This window comes from Schistocerca gregaria, chromosome 8, assembly GCF_023897955.1.
Source record: "Schistocerca gregaria isolate iqSchGreg1 chromosome 8, iqSchGreg1.2, whole genome shotgun sequence".
Lineage (NCBI taxonomy): Eukaryota > Metazoa > Arthropoda > Insecta > Orthoptera > Acrididae > Schistocerca > Schistocerca gregaria.
In genome coordinates this window covers 144,204,107-144,223,658 of record NC_064927.1, presented here as the reverse complement: position 1 = coordinate 144,223,658, position 19,552 = coordinate 144,204,107, and the positions used below count along the sequence as shown (strand labels likewise).

At 43.1% G+C, this 19,552-nt stretch overlaps 1 protein-coding gene across 1 annotated transcript in view; it reads right to left on the bottom strand.

The window, feature by feature from the left end:
- Positions 1–18,918, bottom strand: part of LOC126284170 (cardioacceleratory peptide receptor-like) — a 332,046-nt gene extending 313,128 nt beyond the window's left edge. Inside the window, exon 1 of the mRNA XM_049982900.1 lies at positions 18,787–18,918. Within this exon, the coding sequence (XP_049838857.1) occupies positions 18,787–18,820 (34 nt within the window). The 5' untranslated portion in view covers positions 18,821–18,918. The remainder of the gene's footprint in view (positions 1–18,786) is intronic.
- Between the last annotated feature and the right edge of the window lie 634 nt (positions 18,919–19,552).

The following is a 19,552-nucleotide window of genomic DNA, read 5'->3' as shown; positions in this document are numbered from 1 at the left end:
AACGAGAAATATTATGTATAGATTAGCAACCAGTAGGAGTATCTCACCTATCTAGCTTCGAACTTCTGAAACCAAGTTCAGATTTTCAAAGTTAGGTGGGTGAATTTCACGGTTGCTAACTGATAATGTATGCATAATACTGAAAATTCGCGTGTCTTTTTCATTTAATATGAAATTGATTCTGCATTTAGAGGTTGATAACGGTTTGAAGTTCATTGGCAGTCTTTTTACTAAAGTATATCTCGTCACAGCAACGCCACCTCGTCCACAACTGGAGAGCCAGTCGCACAAAGGTGGAGGTCACCTCGGTAATCGGTGAATAATCTACGGTGAGAAAATAAATAGCAGCACCGGTGTGGCTGAGCATTCTTGGTTCGTACTCACTGAGTTCAGTGATCACCTGTCTCATGTCCTACTTTGTTGAATTGAGTCTATGAGCTTCTTAACACCCACTGCTTTTCGTTTGAGGTTAACGAGGTTATACATGTTAAATTTATAGCTTAGATCTAAAATGTGTTGCTAGTACATGATTAGTTTTCTGTACCAGTGTAAATTTTTACGCACAAGGGATTTCACAATATACAATACCTCAAATTTTTATACAATATTTGATGTAAGTGTAGGATACGATGTTGACAGTTTCTGACGATATGTGATGAAAAGTCGCTTGGCGATGTAGGTAGTACTAATGGCAAAAAATTATGACTCGTTGTTGAGATGGAGCAACGGACCTCCTCATTTCTTAAATTACTTTTACCACCGCCATCCTCCTACTTCCCCCCCTCCCCCTCTCATTTCATCCTTCCACACTAGCATTGAAAAAAATTTCTTGTGAGTGAATAAGCGGTGCGTAATCTAATTTTCTTCTTTTATGGAAAAGAAGCATACAGCAAACTAGAAGTTGAAGTGTGGGCTGAAGATCTGAGATTAGTGTAGCTTCCTGATTGGAAAGAGTTTTCGTTATGCGCGCATAGTGATTGTTTCTTTACCTGGTGCATTCGTAGAACTCGAAGAGTAAGATCAGGAGCCGGCCGTTGTGGCCGAGCGGTTCTAGACGCTTCAGTCTGGAACCACGGGACAGCTACGGTTGCAGGTTCGAAAGCAGCCTCGGTCATGGATGTGTGTGATGTCCTTAGGTTAGTTAGGTTTAAATAGTTCTAAGTTCTAGGGGACTGATGACGTCAGATGTTAAGTCCCATAGTGCTCAGAGTCAATTTTTTAAGATCAGGAGTTTCTATCGTCAGTATCTCACTAAACAGTGATGTGGGTGAATGATTAAGATTTTATTGGACTTCCTTTCGGGACGACATGCATATTTTCAAATGTCCATCCATACAACGAGATTAAGTTTTTCGTGGGATGAGAAATTGCTGAGGTCGCATACCGAGATGGTTATTCAAACAAACTGCAGCCAAAGTCTGGCTCTTCCTAACACTGCACGTTCGCCAACGCTGATGGGAAGATAAACTAACTTCCTTCCTTTACTGGTAGCAAGAAGTGTCGAATGCTCTGCTTATTTATTTTATTTGTGACATTTCACTATGTTTCATTGAAAAGGCCATGAAGAAAACTATACGAAAACTACACTACCAGTAATATCTTTGCGTGCACCAGGGAATTTACTGTTCGTTTATTTGTTCATCTACTGCGAGATTCGACGAGGTGTTAAAGGTCAATCTTTCTTTTGTTTCCTCACAGTAACCTTCCATTTTAATTACAAAAAGTTCGTTTATGGATGCTTAAGTCGTCGGGTACAACCCACCCCCGGCAAGACCAAGTTAACTTCATTGGAATGGTCATGAAGAAAACAACACTGTAGATAAAATCTTCATGCTCACCAGAGCTTTAACTGTCCGTTTGCTCGTCCATTTACTGTAACATTCTCCCGGACGTTAAAGCAAACTATTACCTTCGTTCCCTCATAGAAATCTTTCATTTGACATTGACTACAGGTCTGTATTGCATCAAGCGACCAGCATCCACGCTAGTGGATAACGCCGAAAGCTCTGTGAGGTTTCTCGTGGTTGATGTTACTTATTGGAAGATTGAGAAAAGAAGACTGTATCGAAATAAAGAAATAGCTGCAGATTATCGACGATTTGTGCAGCGACTGACGTTTGATACTGAACGTTAATAAACGCAGCTTAGTAACATATTATTTTCGGAAAGTACCTGATTGCTCGTTTCTGTAGTTACAGTGTATGACAGGGAAAGAGGTTTCACCAGAGTGGATGTAATAGACTGGTCTTTCCCTGAATTGATAGTGGTTTAACCTACGATACCGACTAAAGCTCGAGTTATTTCTCCATGATTTTCAACACCTAATGCAGAGAAAATGGCAGAAAGCGACACTTCACAGATGCGCAGTAAGGTGGAGCATGAAATGCCTAGTGAGATGGCCTACATTCTGTTCCCGATTCCTACTGACTGAAAGGCGTGAACTGTACACAATTTTGTGGAGTGGTTTGCTTCTTGAGAAACTGGGGAGCCGATTGGAACGGCTCGTGATGCATACAAGACGTTGTCCTCTGGTTTGGAGATTGTAATGGTTCTCTATTTACGTGACCATTACGGCACTCCAACCCTACTTCTCGATACCAGTAATATCGTACTACTTTCCTGCGAAGTAACAGACATATTTCTGTGACAATATTCACATTTGGTTTTATTAATGTATAGGTACTTCGATGTATCGATATATTACAGTGACATGGTTCTTGTGTATATTCATTTTTGTGAGACTGTCATAATCTTTGACTTACTTGTAACCGTTTTGGCGCGAATGCGCACAGAGCAGTTCTTGTTTCACTTTGCAGAAGTGAAGTTGTTATTTCGCTTTGTAAAAGAACAGTCAAGTCTTGTGTTTGGTTGAAGTAGAAAAATAAATTTATGAAGATTGATACAAAACTGTTTTCTTGATTATGTGACAATTAAGAAGAAGTATATGTGAATTTACAAGAAGTTTAATAAAAACGTGGATCGTGAACACCAAGTCAAAAATTATTTTCTACCATACCATTGTTCTGATCAGGGATTGTTTGATAATTAAGAATTTCCTGGAAAACGCATTTGTTAGGTCTTCAGATATTGCTAAAATACAGATCTGGACCTTGTAGCAGTCAAAGCGGAATCACCCTAGAATCAACAAGATGAGCCATAACAACTTCGACGAAATCTACGTGGGAATCCATTCAAGATAAGTGCCAAAATTAATGACCTTTTTACAGTGACTTCATTATTTCCATTCTGACGGAACCATGCTCAGTCAATAACTTTGTTGTTGCCCAATAAAGCGAACATATGCTGCGTGAGCAACATTATTAATCTGATTTCCAATCTACTTTGCAAGTGGTGGTATTGTTAGTAGATGGTGGCTTTGTAATGCACTCTGTCAGTCGAAAATATTTGGAGAGTGGGTTAATAAATAATAAAGAAAAGTCAGGAAGATGATTTTAATGTTTCTGGTGTTCAACATAGCCTTGCCCGACTTGAGCAGAATGTTTATACAATGGTACGAAACTGTCAAGAACGTCGATTTGGGGTGTTTTTCGATGGGTCGAGTGTCGAATTTGTCTTCAAATTGTTGACTCGTCTTGTGAATTTCTGTACTTTGTCGTTTTTTTTGTGGCAGGTGAATACTCTAAGTTTCTTACAGAAAAGAACTGACTGCGTTTTTCATTTCGATCAAGTTGCGGTAGGCGCCTATGATCAAGGTGTGTGGGAAAAACTTCTCACACACTTTCCTCCTCTTCAGAACGTTCTGGAGAATGTCTTGAAAACTTGATTTAGAGGTGTTGTCCCACTGCAATTTACGACACAACAACGTTAACACACAACGGCTGCACGTCCACTACTTAACACTGGCAAAATACACATCTGCTCTTTACAACTGTTAGTTCAAGCTGCCTCCCTAGTTATTACGCTGACATCACTTATACGCCAGCTATAAAATCCATCTCAGACTTTTCTGGATGGACGAGTTATATCAAAATTCAGGAGAATGTCGTTCCTCGTGAGTAACTGGATTATTTATTATAGTAGGGAAAATTTTAAGGATGTGTATTTGCGCTCCTATTGGCGCAGATTGATTTCGAGTTGAGTAACGCCAGTTTCTATGTGAGCATTGTCGTTTAGTGAGTGTGCAGACACTCACTGTACAAAGACCTCAAAATAGGTTGTGGAGGCAAATGCGCCGATGGACAGCGATATCTTGTGAATGAGGTGGCCTTGGTGAGGCTTTCATTCACGCCAATAAATTTCATTTGCTTCCATTTATGTGTGAATGAGGTATTTTGTTGCAACTTTTTACTCAATGACTTTGATTTTTATTCCAGTTTTGCTGTTGTGCAATTTATCGACGGACGTCTGGTCCAGTAGCTGACTCTCGGAATGTTCGTGAGAGTAGATACATATCTACAACCATCTTAATGATTGACTTCAAAATAAAGATTTATCCATGTCTCATGGGTCAAAGCGAAGCTTGTAACGCTTTGTTATAGTGATTTCGCATGTGAACAGTGCAGAGAAACCGTATCCACCAATATACGATTCAGATTAAATCTCGAGCAATACGTGACATAATTACTCTTTCAAGTGGTTCAATTGGCTCTGAGCTCTACGGGACTTAACATCTGAGGTCATCAGTTCCCTAGAACTTAGAACTACTTAAACCTAACTAACCTAAGGATACCACACACATCCATGCCCGAGGCAGGATTCGAACCTGCAACCGTAGCATTCACACGGTTCCGGGCTGAAGCGCCTAGAACCGCTTGGTCACCGCGGCAGGCAATTACTCTTTAATGCCACACATTGCCAAAAGTGCTTGATCTGTGGCTGCGTCCTCTTGTGAAATTCTAAGAACGCCGAGGAATGGACGGAAGGAAAGTTTCAACGCATTGCGCATATATAGAGCGAGAACGCCATCTCTTTTCGATTGCCCCATTCGCGATAAATTTCTCGAACCATTAACAATCGTAAAATACTTAGGCATAACAGTCCAGAGCCCCGTAAAGTGGAAGGGTCCCAATACCAGTAACACGGAAAACATATGCCAGGCGGAATCTAATTGGAAGAATATTAAGGAACTCTAATCCATCCACAAAAGCAGTGCGTTACAAAACACTGGGGCCACAGACCATGAGTATTGCTCATCAGTCTGTGAAATAACCAGTTGGACAAATAGAAGAGAGACGATTCAACAAAGCTCGAGAGCGTAGGGGAACGCTGGATAAACTCTAGAGGCAGAGGTTATCAGGGAGGCGTTGCACAACACAGGGAGGTCGGAAACCTGCCGTAGACTTGAAAAATACTACAAGACGTTCAATTAAAATTTTAAGACGAGTCTTACTCTGATTTTCGGCTAATATTCAGAGATGTCGCCATGATCACGCAATCGGAGCGGAAATTTTAATGGCAACGATAGTGCTCTCTAAGTGCAAGGGGAGTTTCACGTAAAATCTCCTGAAAGAAACGAATTGATAAGTTCTGACCAGAGCTGCTGTTGAATTACGCATGACTAATTACCGAGCTTCTTCTTGTGGACAAAATCCGTGCTATCAAAACAAATAATTCAGATCGAGATCTTTCACATCCTAACAAACTATGGCGAAATTTATCTTTAAGGTATTGAAGGCGTCACTGCTCCCAGCTATGTACACCGGCTTACCTGATAGCTGTAAATCCTACGAAAGACAGGAGATGAATGATAGCGAAGGAAAGGAAATGCGTTTTCCGGTGAAGCAAAACAGTTGAGGGGAATTTCACATGGAAGCTCGTGAAAGAAACGGATTGATAAGTTCTGACCAGATCTGCAGTTGCATTTTCGATGACTAATTATCGAGCTTCATCTTGTGGACAAAATCCGTGATATCAAAACAAATAATTCAGAACGAGATATTTCACATCCTAACAAACTATGGCGAAATTTATGTTTAAGGTATTGATCTGAAGGCGTCACTGCTCCCAGCTGTGTACACCGGCTTACCTGATAGCTGAAAATCCTACGAAAGACAGGAGATGAATGATGGCGAGGGAAAGGAAATGCTTTTTCCAGTGAAGCAAAACAATCAAAAAGAACCAGATGTCATGAGGAAACCGAGTACTGGTACATATATAATATCCACGTGGTTGGAATGTTCAAGAAAAGGAAACACTTTAATCCGATGAAAAGGCGAATTCAAATTGCGCGAGGGACAGTTTCTGGTGTTCCAAAAAAATGTTGTACAAGATAGACAACCTGATGTCTGTGATTAAAATTTGTCTCAATACCACGTCAGAATTTATCAATAGCGTCCGCATGTAACAAGCCCAAAAATAATGAAATTAAATCGCTATTCCTACTTTTAACTGAGAGAGAGAGGGAACGATTTGCTCGAGGGCTCATGGATATGAGAAGCACAACTGGATATCTGTATCCATATGGGCTCATGTATCCTGACCTACCACAAAGGAATATTGTGTTCAATCCAATTTAAACAAGCATGTGACGCGAGCAATCAAATCCCAAGAAACATAATTAAAAAAGAAGATCACGTACAGTCGGAACTGTGAGTGCTGAGAACGCGGTTTAAGCCATGAACATGAGGTGGTCTCAGCCAATCATAATGAAACGGCAGATCAGCGTCCACACTCAACAGTATCTAGCGGCCAAGTGTGTCTACTGGCTTTACTACGTTCTCCCTAAACTGAAATTTGATAGCGTAACCTCTGACTGGCTCTCAGAAATCAATAGACTCAGTTCCGCGAGAGATTCTATGCACGGATACACATTGATGACTGTCGCATTTAACCAATTCAGAGCACTGTACTATGGAATGTAACAGAATACAGACGCACGCCGCACTTGCATGCATGTAAAAGGAGGCGTAACACTAAATCCACAACACGTAAGGTGCACATGAAATATTCTTGACGTCACCTGTTTTTCTGAAGACGAGAAGAGCGGTCTATAGACTTTCAAATCGTTCGGTTCGCAAAACGCGAGACGAAATGACGTTGAAAACAATAACATGCACCTCAGTTAGAGAAAAATGGAAGCTACACTTTTTATTTACTGCTTGATTCACTCAGCTCGCAATTATGTCGTTTATGAATGTCAATAACTCGCTCCTCTCGACTAGGCTATGGATAAGGGAGAGATTAAAGTGTTTTAAAAATTTAAATTCGGAGCTTACTGAAAGAGTGGTAATAACTGTGTTTCCTAATATGCGCTCATCAACTGCTGATTTACAAGCATCAAATTAAAGCCATCGAGCACTGAATCTAATTATGTATACATGTATATCCAACATTGTTCATTAAGATGTCACAACAACATGTTTATTTTTATTAATTTCAGGAGTTGGACGGTAAGTGAAATAAGCGTGTAGCCATTCTAGCAGCCGTATTAAAGCGGCAGCTTATTTAACTTACGCCAATGAATAAACACTGTTTCAAAACATCAGCACATCAACGATCTCTCCAAAACGCGATGCTATTGGTACATTTTGTTGTAATAATATGATGACGAACGTCATATGGTGGTTAAAGATGTACTTTAACTGACGACATTCTTGTTTGTTATTACAGGTGTCTAAGTTACCTTTCTATTCTTTTGCAATTATGTCAACCTTACCTAAATTTTTGTTATAAGTGGTAACTTCTTTTAGCAGATGATCAATGCGCTGAATGTTTTCTCATTTGCATTTTTCACACTTAATTTGTAAATTATTGGCAGTGATAACTTATTCCAAAGAGAGAAAGAAAGAAAGAGAGAGAGAGAGAGAGAGAGAGAGAGAGAGAGAGAGTGCTGTTATAAGTACATAGCATCGAATATTATAGGCAATACTCCTATTAAATTAATTTGAAAGTCCCAGAATTATTTAGGAACGCCAAGGTGACAAAAAATGGAAACAGCACGACGTGAAACATCTGCTTTACGCTTCCTAACTCCATCTTAATGAACTCGCGAAACTGTTGACTTCTACATGTCATTACATGTTGGTCAATTGTAACAAATCGTACCTAGAACGACTGTTTTATTCGTGTTAAATGTGAGTTACCTTGAAATAGCACGCTTTCATTATATGTAAGTTATGACATGAAAACACTTAAATACGAAAATTCTTTAACCACAAATATGACATTATTAGTCATTTTATTACAAGAAATTGTACCAATACGGACGCGTTTTCGAGAGATCGTCAATATGTTGTTGTTTTGAATCAGCATTTATTCATAGGATACAAGTTATTATACAACATTCACAAAATAGGACCTTAATTTAAAAACTGCTTAATCCAATACGGCGTTTCCCAAGTTACTAACGATGACGAAAGTCGACAGACAGCTGACATTTTGGACAGAGGGTGAGATGTCACAGTGACATAACGCGAGCCTGAGATGTGAGTTTAATGTTACCCTAAAAGGAGTCGGCGCAGATAGTCGAGGTATTTCAAAGTTTAGCGTTGAAAATCCGTGCATGTTAAGTTTCAAAAAGGAAATTAGCGAAATTAGAGGGCAGTCAGAGGCTTGTGGACAATCGTTCTTTACACAGACCATTCGGGTATGGAACAAGGTGGGGCAAAATGATTGTGGTACGAAACTTCCGGCACAGACTTGTAAAACACGAAACGTCTTTTCTTGCAATTTTTTCTTTCATTTTGTGACGAACTCCGTCTTTATAGGATCGTCGTCAGGCATTCCTCTCATTCTACTGTAAACTAGTACATAAAATATATAAAAAAATAGTGAAATAGATAACGTTCAAGGACGTAAAACCGTAATAAAACTGCGATAAACAAATACATTTGTTCCTGAACGATACTAAAAGAATGCGCAGGGCCATTGATGGGCAGGATTCTCAGCTCGAAAAGCGAATGTTGGTGCCGGCGGCGCGGTACTCTAAATTGACAACAATAGGATTAACAGGAGATTCTCAGATGCTCATTTATCATCATTTGTGGAACTGGCAGGCTAATTCGTCTGAGTAATTTACATCCGTTTTAAAGCCAGTGGAGGACCATCATGGAGAATAAATCACAGCAATGAAGGGGAGGAACAAAAGGGCTGGAGCGGCCACCGTTAAGGGCTTCGCCATTTGTCAACCGCAGTCTGAACGGCTGCTTATCGAATTAACGGAGACATAAACTCTTGTGAGAAGTCAAACTTCGTAGCTGCGTCCCAGCGGTTGGTGAAGCTGAATGTCTGGGAGCTAAAACAACACACACAGTCTCTCTCTCTCTCTCTCTCTCTCTCTCTCTCTCTCTCTCTCTCTTTCTCTCTCATACACACCAACCCAGCCACCAACATGCACACACGTACACACTACCCAGCGAGTAGCTCCTGGAAAAGTATTATTAAGGGGACAATTGAAATGCGAGTTAAACCAAATTTCTTTAATCGGAATGTGGGTTTACTGTGAGTGCTGTTTGGCAATCCTCATCGGACACCTTAAGACAGGGTAGACACTTCGCATTTCGAGAGGCAGCGGTGGACGGCGACTGTTACATCCGGTGACTGATGGACCATCGCGGGAATCTAAATGTACGGCGCCGCCGACGACACAAACTGCGGGACTCCAGTTCTCCCCTTTTCCGCACTCACAGTGAACACCTACGTACAAATTGTATAATCTGCAAACTGACTTTAATAGTCTTATTCTTATTCTGTAAATTCTAATCCTCTTACGTTGCTGATCCTATACTAAAATATTTCACTAACCGTACACCTACATACTCCACATCATCTCCCAAGGAAATTTTAAACGTCTGCCTCTCCCACACAACGAAACACGTCCCGATATTTGTCCTTTATATCAACTGTAATTTCATCCCCTCTATCACACGTCATAATGGCTTCCCCCTTTTCCTTCCCACACCTTTTCCCCTTCATATTATTACTCTACATTTCTCCCCCCCCCCCCCCCCCCTCCCCCAGCCACTCCATTCTCAACAACTTTTAAAGAATGCTCAGTGCTCCTTTTGTCATCGTTTCTACAAAGTGTTTTAAATGTGTTATTGACGTTTTTACATTACTGGCCATTAAAATTGTTACACCACCAAGATGATGTGCTACAGACGCGAAATTTAAGCGACAGGAAGAAGATTCTGTGATATGCAAATGATTAGCTTTTCAGAGCATTCACACAAGCTTGGCACCGGTGGCGACGCCTACAACGTGCTGACATGAGGAAAGTTCCCAACCGATTTCTCATACACAAACAGCAGTTGACCTTCGTTGCCTGGTAAAACGTTGTTGTGATGCCTCGTGTAAGGAGGAGAAATGCGTACCATCACGTTTCCGACTTTGATAAAGGGCGGATTGTAGCCTATCGCGATTGCGGTTTATGGTATCGCGACATTGCTGCTCGCGTTGGTCGAGATCCAATGACTGTTGGCAGAATATGGAATGGGTGGGTTCAGGAGGGTAATACGTAACGCCGTGCTCGATCCCAACGGCCTCGTATCACTAACAGTCGAGATGATCCGCATGGCTGTAACGAATCGTGCAGCCACGTCTCGATCCCTCAGTCAAGAGATGGGGACGTTTGCAAGGCAACAACCATCTGCACGAACAATTCGACGACGTTTGCAGTAGCATGAACTATCAGCTGGGAGACTATGGCTGCGGTTAACCTTGACGCTGCAACACAGACAGGAGCGCCTGCGATGGTGTACTCAACGACGAACCTGGGTTCACGAATGGCAAAAAGTCATTTTTTCGGATGAATTCAAGTTCTGTTTAGAGTCCCATGATGGTCGCATCCTTGTTTGGTGACATGATGGTCGCATCCTTGTTTGGAGACATCGTGGTGAACGCACATTGGAAACGTGTATTCGTCATCGCCATACTGGCGTATCACCAGGCGTGATGGTACGGGGTGCTATCGGTTACACGTCTCGGTCACCTCTTGTTCGCAAAAAAATTGTTCAAATGGCTCTGAGCACTATGGGACTTAACATCTGTGGTCATCAGTCCCCTAGAACTTAGAACTACTTAAACCTAACTAACCTAAGGACATCACACACATCCATGCCCGAGGCAGGATTCGAACCTGCGACCGGACTGAAGCGCCTAGAACCGCTACACCACGGCGGCCGGCTCTTGTTCGCATTGACGGCACTTTGAACAGTGGACGTTACATTTCAAATGTGTTACAACCCGTGGCTCTACCCCTCATTCGATTCCTGCGAAACCCTACATTTCAGCAGGATAATGCAAGACCGCGTGTTGCAGGTCCTGTTCGACTCCTGCCCTCACCAATTGAAAAGTTCTCGTCAATGGTGGCCGAGCAACTGGCTCGTCGCAATACGCCAGTCACTACCCTTGATGAACTGTGGTATCGTGTTGAAGCTGCTTGGGCAGCTGTACCTGTACCCGCCATCCAAGCTCTAGTTGACCCTATGCCCAGGCGTATCAAGGCCGTTATTACGGCCAGAGGTGGTTGTTCCGGGTACTGATTTCCCAGGCTCTGTGCACCCAAATTGCGTGAAAATGTAATCACATGTCAGTTCTAGTATAATATATTTGTGCAATGAATATCCGTTTATCATCTGCATTTCTTCTTGGTGTACCAATTTTAATGGCCAGTAGTGTACAACAGTTTTTCACAAAGTAAGTTGTTGTTGTTGTGGTCTTCAGTCCTGAGACTGGTTTGATGCAGCTCTCCATGCTACTCTATCCTGTGCAAGCTTCTTCATCTCCCAGTACTTACCGCAACCTACATCCTTCTGAATCTGCTTAGTGTATTCATCTCTTGGTCTCCCTCTACGATTTTTACGCTCCACGGTGCCCTACAATGCTAAATTTGTGATCCCTTGATGCCTCAAAGCATGTCCTACCAACCGGTCCCTTCTTTTTGTCAAGCTGTGCCACAAACTCCTCTTCTCCCCAATTCTGTTCAGTACCTCCTTATTAGTTATGTGATCTACCCATCTAATCTTCAGCATTTTTCTGCACCACCACATTTCGAAAGCTTCTATTCTCTTCTTATCCAAACTACTTATCATCCATGATTCACTTCCATACATGGCTACACTCCATACAAATACTTTCAGAAACGACATCCTGACACTTTAATCTATACCCGATGTAAACAAATTCCTCTTCTTCAGAAACGCTTTCCTTGCCATTGCCAGTCTACATTTTATATCCTCTCTACTTTGACCATCATCAGTTATTTTACTCCCTAAATATCAAAACTCCTTTACTACTTTAAGTGTCTCATTTCCTAATCTAATTCCCTCAGCATCACCCGATTTAATTTGACTACATTTCATTATCCTCGTTTTGCTTTTGTTGATGTTCATCTTATATCCTTCTTTCAAGACACTGTCCATTCCGCTCAACTGCTCTTCCAAGTCCTTTGCTGTCTCATTGGCGAACCTCAAAGTTTTTATTTCTTCTCCATGAATTTTAATACCTACTCCAAATTTTTCTTTTGTTTCCTTTACTGCTTGCTCAATATACAGATTGAATAACATCGGGAACAGGCTACAACCCTGTCTCACTCCGTTCCCAACCACTGCTTCCCTTTCATGTCCCTCGACTCTTATAACTGCCATCTGGTTTCTGTACAAATTGTAAATAGCCTTGCGCTCCCTGTATTTTACCCCTGCCACCTTCAGAATTTGAAAGAGAGTATTCCAGTCAACATTGGCGAAAGCTTTCTCTAAGTCTACAAATGCTTGAAACGTAGGTTTGCCCTTCCTTAAGATAAGTCGTAGGGTCAGTATTGCCTCACGTGTTCCAGTATTTCTGCGGAATCCAAACTGATCTTCCCCGAGATCGGCCTCTACCAGTTTTTCCATTCGTCTGTAAAGAATTCGCGTTAGTATTTTGCTGCTGTGAGTTATTAAACTGATAGTTCGGTAATTTTCACATCTGTCAACACCTGCTTTCTTTGGGATTGGAATTATTAAGTAAGTTAGGCATTATTATAGTAGGTCGAGTGGCTTTTATTGAATGCTGCGCTACAATTCAAAATGAGTCAGATATGTGACACTTTTTTTGAACATAATGGTAAGTATCTGTAAACAACGGCCGGAACAATCAGTTCCTCGACGATAGAAATCTGCTCCTTGACAACGAGCCATTTGAAAGCCGCTGTGCGATTACTGCAGTTTAATTCCTCGATTGCCTGGATATTGTCGTCTGTGGCCGAAGGCACCGTCCTTCCCTCCCGATCACCACCACCAACGTCTGTCCGCCCTGGACAAGATGTCGCCACCATTTCGCTAGGGCTGTACGCGACACCGCATTTAGTCCAAACATCGACAGAATTCGATTGTAATTTAGATGTTTCGTCCAGAGGAATCGCACTGTCCCGCGCAATCCAAGTTTGAAGTGCGTATCCACCTGGCACGCTGTTTCACTCCCACAATTTGATGCACCCGTTTCTGTACCGCAGCACAACTGTGTCTGAAGCAAACCGTTCTAACAATTCACCACTTTTGTTGTAAAATGGTCTTAGCGTTGGATGACTTCTGTGACTTTGAAGTCCCTTCGTATTTTCCCTTCTAGCTCTTTTCTGCTTTAATTTAAAAGAAAGGAAGGAAATTGAGTGTATTTTATGTAAAAAAACTTTCATAAAATTTTAAAATAATTTGTAAATTTTCGTCTCTTAATTTGCTGTTTCCGTACTCGTGTGTGTACCAGACGCGTTCAGTAAGTAATGCATGACATATTGCTGAAAGCAGGTTGGTTTTATTCAGGATTCCGATAGGCCATATTATTCCCTACTCTTCTGGCTACAATACCCAGATTTAACGAGCATTGCGCTCTCATTTTAGTATATGGTCGAAAGAGTCAGCCTTCAGGAATTGTGAAATGAACTTTCCGTTCAGGACTGGATGCCATAAAGGGCGCAGATTCACCACGTGGTGAGAAACTTGCAGGCGTCTATTGTCTATTGATGCCTAAGCGATGTTGTGTGCGAGTGAGACAGATGAGAACCTACACCACAAGGAAACCCAGTAGAAGGCTTTTGTGGCCAAGGAGACGTAGCAGTGTTAAATATGGCGGTGCTAGAATCGGCCACAAAGGGAAACATTTATGAAAACTATTTAATTCTGTAGTAATTTAGGGAATTAAGCCACAGTCATTTTAATCTACCATCCTTCATAAATTTTCATGGTGATCCCAATAAAACTTGAATATTGATCGTATCTATAATAGTTTAGGATTTACTGTTTGTAACAAAGACCTGAATGCTAAAATCTGAACGCTTTGTTCGATAACGATCGACATTTCATATAGAAGTGCATCGTTAAAATGACAAACGTTGTAGTTATCAACTCGGTAGCTTTACTTGTTCAAGAGATATACTAAATTTAAATTATCAGTATGTTGAGTTAAGCATCAAATCATCATTTCCTCCACACAAAACACACTGAGCGAGGACAGCATGCCACTTGATTGAATCATTAGGTAATAGAATATTTGTTGTAAAGTTTAGTGCATAATAGTTACTTATGTTCTTTATTTATTTATCAGAAGGTGTAAGGCTACTGGCGGTGGCATTCAAAGTTAAGAAGGAAATTGTGTTGGTTTTATGTAAAAGAATCTAACTTTTATTATGTAATGGGTATTATTGTTAGTTTATTTAGAACGTGAAAGTGTTGAAGCTTTGATTAATTAAATATGTTAAAATGTAAAGTAATGTGGAATAAGCTGTTGCCAATCAGATGGACGGCTTCAGGAAAGGGAACTGCACTAGTCACTGGAGCGAAGATGTTTGGCGCGCGGGAATGCAGTCGGAGACGGGCAGAGAGAGTGCAGGGGGAGACGCGAGAGCGGAGTTCTGCTGGAGACACCAATGGATACAGTTTGGATTGAGACACGGAAGCGGACAGTCGGTATTCAGGCAGCTAGGAAGTGAAACTACTTAGAAAATTTCGCGTTGTGTGATATCGCGGGAGTTGTTCACTGAGCGGTGAGCAGCCGTGCGCCTGGTGTGAAGTCTAACTTTGCGAGTAGATGACTTGTGTTTCGCGATGAGATTGTGAATGCTCGAACTGTGTGAAATGGATATGCGCGCGAGTGTAACAGTAACTCTAAATACGACCACTTCCACTTTTGCGTTTCGTGTTCTTTCTGAATAAACTTTATTCTAACCAAATCGCAACTGTGTGGCCTACATCTTTTATGGTTCGTTAATTTAGTTCCCGATTTTATTATTACTGGTATTATATGTTATGTTAACTTTGTATTTCGCTTACTTGCCATCAGACATACAATTTAACCAAAGGGTCACAAGTGTCTAATTTAGGGGGTGTAATGCGACACGTGCGGTTCAACCCCTAGACGAGTTTGAGTCAACACATTTTGACGAAGTGGAACCGCATGGGAGCCCGAGCACCTTTGGGATGTATGCCCACATGGTGCCACTCGTGATCAACGTTGACGCCAACGTCTTGCTGCGTCAATAAACTTCCTATCATCCATACACTGCTTCTCGCGGAGTGCATCCTTCATTGGACCATATCCACATAGCTACACTCCTGGAAATGGAAAAAAGAACACATTGACACCGGTGTGTCAGACCCACCATACTTGCTCCGGACACTGCGAGACGGCTGTACAAGCAATGATCACACGCACGGCACAGCGGACACACCAGGAACCGCGGTGTTGGCCTTCGAATGGCGCTAGCTGCGCAGCATTTGTGCACCGCCGCCGTCAGTGTCAGCCAGTTTGCCGTGGCATACGGAGCTCCATCGCAGTCTTTAACACTGGTAGCATGCCGCGACAGCGTGGACGTGAACCGTATGTGCAGTTGACGGACTTTGAGCGAGGGCGTATAGTGGGCATGCGGGAGGCCGGGTGGACGTACCGCCGAATTGCTCAACACGTGGGGCGTGAGGTCTCCACAGTACATCGATGTTGTCGCCAGTGGTCGGCGGAAGGTGCACGTGCCCGTCGACCTGGGACCGGACCGCAGCGACGCACGGATGCACGCCAAGACCGTAGGATCCTACGCAGTGCCGTAGGGGACCGCACCGCCACTTCCCAGCAAATTAGGAACACTGTTGCTCCTGGGGTATCGGCAAGGACCATTCGCAACCGTCTCCATGAAGCTGGGCTACGGTCCCGCACACCGTTAGGCCGTCTTCCGCTCACGTCCCAACATCGTGCAGCCCGCCTCCAGTGGTGTCGCTACAGGCGTGAATGGAGGGACGAATGGAGACGTGTCGTCTTCAGCGATGAGAGTCGCTTCTGCCTTGGTGCCAATGATGGTCGTATGCGTGTTTGGCGCCGTGCAGGTGAGCGCCACAATCAGGACTGCATACGACCGAGGCACACAGGGCCAACACCCGGCATCATGGTGTGGGGAGCGATCTCCTACACTGGCCGTACACCTCTGGTGATTGTCGAGGGTACACTGAATAGTGCACGGTACATCCAAACCGTCATCGAACTCATCGTTCTACCGTTCCTAGACCGGCAAGGGAACTTGCTGTTCCAACAGGACAATGCACGTCCGCATGTATCCCGTGCCACCCAACGTACTCTAGAACGTGCTCTAGAAGGTGTAAGTCAACTACCCTGGCCAGCAAGAGCTCCGGATCTGTCCCCCATTGAGCATGTTTGGGACTGGATGAAGGGTCGTCTCACGCGGTCTGCACGTCCAGCACGAACGCTGGTCCAACTGAGGCGCCAGGTGGATATACACTGTACTAGTGCCGACATTGTGCATGCTCTGTTGCCTGTGTCTATGTGCCTGTGGTTCTGTCAGTGTGATCATGTGATGTATCTGACCCCAGGAATGTATCAATAAAGTTTCCCCTTCCTGGGACAATGAATTCACGGTATTCTTATTTCAATTTCCAGGAGTGTATTTAGTTCTGGCAATACCAGCCATGACCTCCTTCTTCTGCGCGTATGAACACATATTACCCGAACTCTTGCGGGACTTGGTAAGAATGTCTTCCACGAGTAATGAGTGTGTCGGGTAGGGACACTACGAATATAGTGTGTAGACATATAAGATGAGAATGTGGGTCTCGCGGGAGACGTGGGCAGATAGTCCCTGCAGCCGCACTATCCTCTGTGCCCTCGGTGTCTCAGATGGATAGAGCGTCTGCCATGCGAGCAGGAGATGGCGGGTTCGAGTCGCGGTCGGGGCACACATTTTCACCTGTCCTCGTTCATATATATCAACAGCCTTTAGCAGCTTAAGGTATTAAAATAGAATTATATTCGTTGTAGACGGCTGTAGGTCATCAATTGTGTCTGTTATTTCGGACATGTCAGAAAGAACAGAAACCATATCCATATAAGTAAACAGATGGAAGTCGGAAGGTGCGAGGCCCCAGGAAGAACCTAGCGGGCGCACGCCTTTCAGTACCCCCAACTGCTGGTCGAGTGCGTCAGCGCTAGCAACAGACACGTCGAGTGCAGGAGCGAGCTGTTTGGTCGTGATCCGTCGATTAAGTTGAATGAAAGAAACTTCAACATTGCAGCGCGTCAGCAATCGTCGGTTATATATTAAAAAACTAGAAACCCGCCTCGACTGCGAAAAAAAGAACCTAGTGTTTACTTAGGTTTCGGCGTAGATAACTACACCTTCTTCAGAACAATAAAACCAACAAGTGCCTAAAAAGACCTTTTTCAATTTTTTTTCGTTTATAAATGTATAGCCATGGTGTTCTTTTAATAATTAAGAAAGGTCTTTTTAGGCACTTGTGGGTTTTATTGTTCTGAAGAAGGTGTAGTTATCTACGCCGAAACCTAGGTAAACACTAGGTGATTTTTTCGCAGTCGAGTCGGGTTTCTAGTTTTTTAATATATTAATAAGTTGAATGGCAATAATAATACAGTACCAACAACTGTTATTTTGATTTTGTTTTATTAGGCAACCAGTTTCGATGGTCCAGTTACTTCACGCCCGTCGCATTAATAACACCAAGCACCACTCGCGCATGTGTAAGACAAGGCACCATATTCGTATCTGGTTCCGTAGATATGCGAATTTCACGAGCATGAACATGTTGCTGTCACATATGTGAGGATAACACATACTCGTGAAGTTCGGATACCTACGGAGCCAAATGCAAGCAAGAGTGGTACTTGGTGTCATCCACGTGACAGGCCTGAGGATCACGTGATTGGAACGATGAAACTGGTTGCCTAATAAAATAAAATCAAAATGGCGGCTATTGGAACATTAAGTTTCGACCAGACGCTGCCCAACGCCCCTCGGCCCAAGATGGAGTTACATTTATCGAATGAGAGTGTCCGCACATTGCAACACTGCAGGAGTCGCAGCTGTGTGCGGCCGGCCGGCACGCGGGAGATAGAACAGGTGCGTGATAACGATAGATGTCTCGCCCAACGACTCACTGTGCTTTTCGTCACTGCTAGGTCTCAGAAGACATTCTGCAAGCGCCTACGAATATCTGCCGTACCCTGGTTTTCACCAAAAGGAACTCTATGACAGCTCTCTGCTTGCGTCACAGACGGCATTTTGAAGGCTATGTATAGCGACTCCACATATCTGAACTTCATGAAACTAATGTCCCACAATAAATTTCGCATTTATCTATAGCAATTGGCCGAGAAAAATATTGTTGCATTACTTGTTGAACGCTCCCTGTACTAACCATTGGGATGAACAGTGGCTGGACGGTACCGCTACAGCCATATCCCTGCACGTATGGGACGAAGGAGATAAAACAAAAATAAAGAAGAGACTTCGGCACTTCGCCAAAACATGGAAAGACAGAACATGCATTCCCAATCATCGCAAAAATTTTATGTCACTGACGCGCTTCATCTGCATATTGGCCGTGGCTGTATACTCACCGGCGAGCGCGAGGTGCATGATAAAGAAGTTCATGCGCGACTTGCGCGCCTTGTTGACGAGCAGCGCGACGAGCACGGCGGCGTTGCCCAGCACGATGCTGGCGAACAGGATCCACAGCACGGTGAACTGCTCCGTCTGCAACACACAAGCGCCGGCGTAGGGTGACGTGGGGCTGCTGAAACCACCTCTCCTCCTCCTGGCCGACACACAAACATACAGTGCTACAGCGTGCATTGTTTCTAAGTTTATACCTTTCTCTTCACAGTCTGTCTCAATGGGAAGCGTGTTAGAATCCAAAATGAATCACTCCGTAGCGGAGCGTGCGACGTTTTGAAACTTCCTGGCACAATGTACGTCAGACCGGGACACTAAACCAGAATCTTTGTCTTTCGCACGCAGTGCTCTTATCGACTAAGCTACCTTCCTTCTTCTTCAAGTTTTTCTCATTAACAGATAAATTTTTGTGGGGTAAGGATTTGCTTGACAGTCAAACATTTGAGAAATTCAACTCTGCTTGTGCAGATGGAATATCTCATGCGAAACAACCTTCTTCGAAGTTGAGGACAAATCAGACTGTAATCCACTATGGCGACATACAAGTGTAGATATGAAAACCTATAGTGAGCATGGAAATAACAGAATAAGTAATATCTGCAACGGACGGTAACAGAAAAAATATTCTATTTTACACATCGCTAATACACTGAAGCGCCAAAGAAACTGATGCGGCCATGCGTATTCAAATACAGAGATATGTAAGCAGGC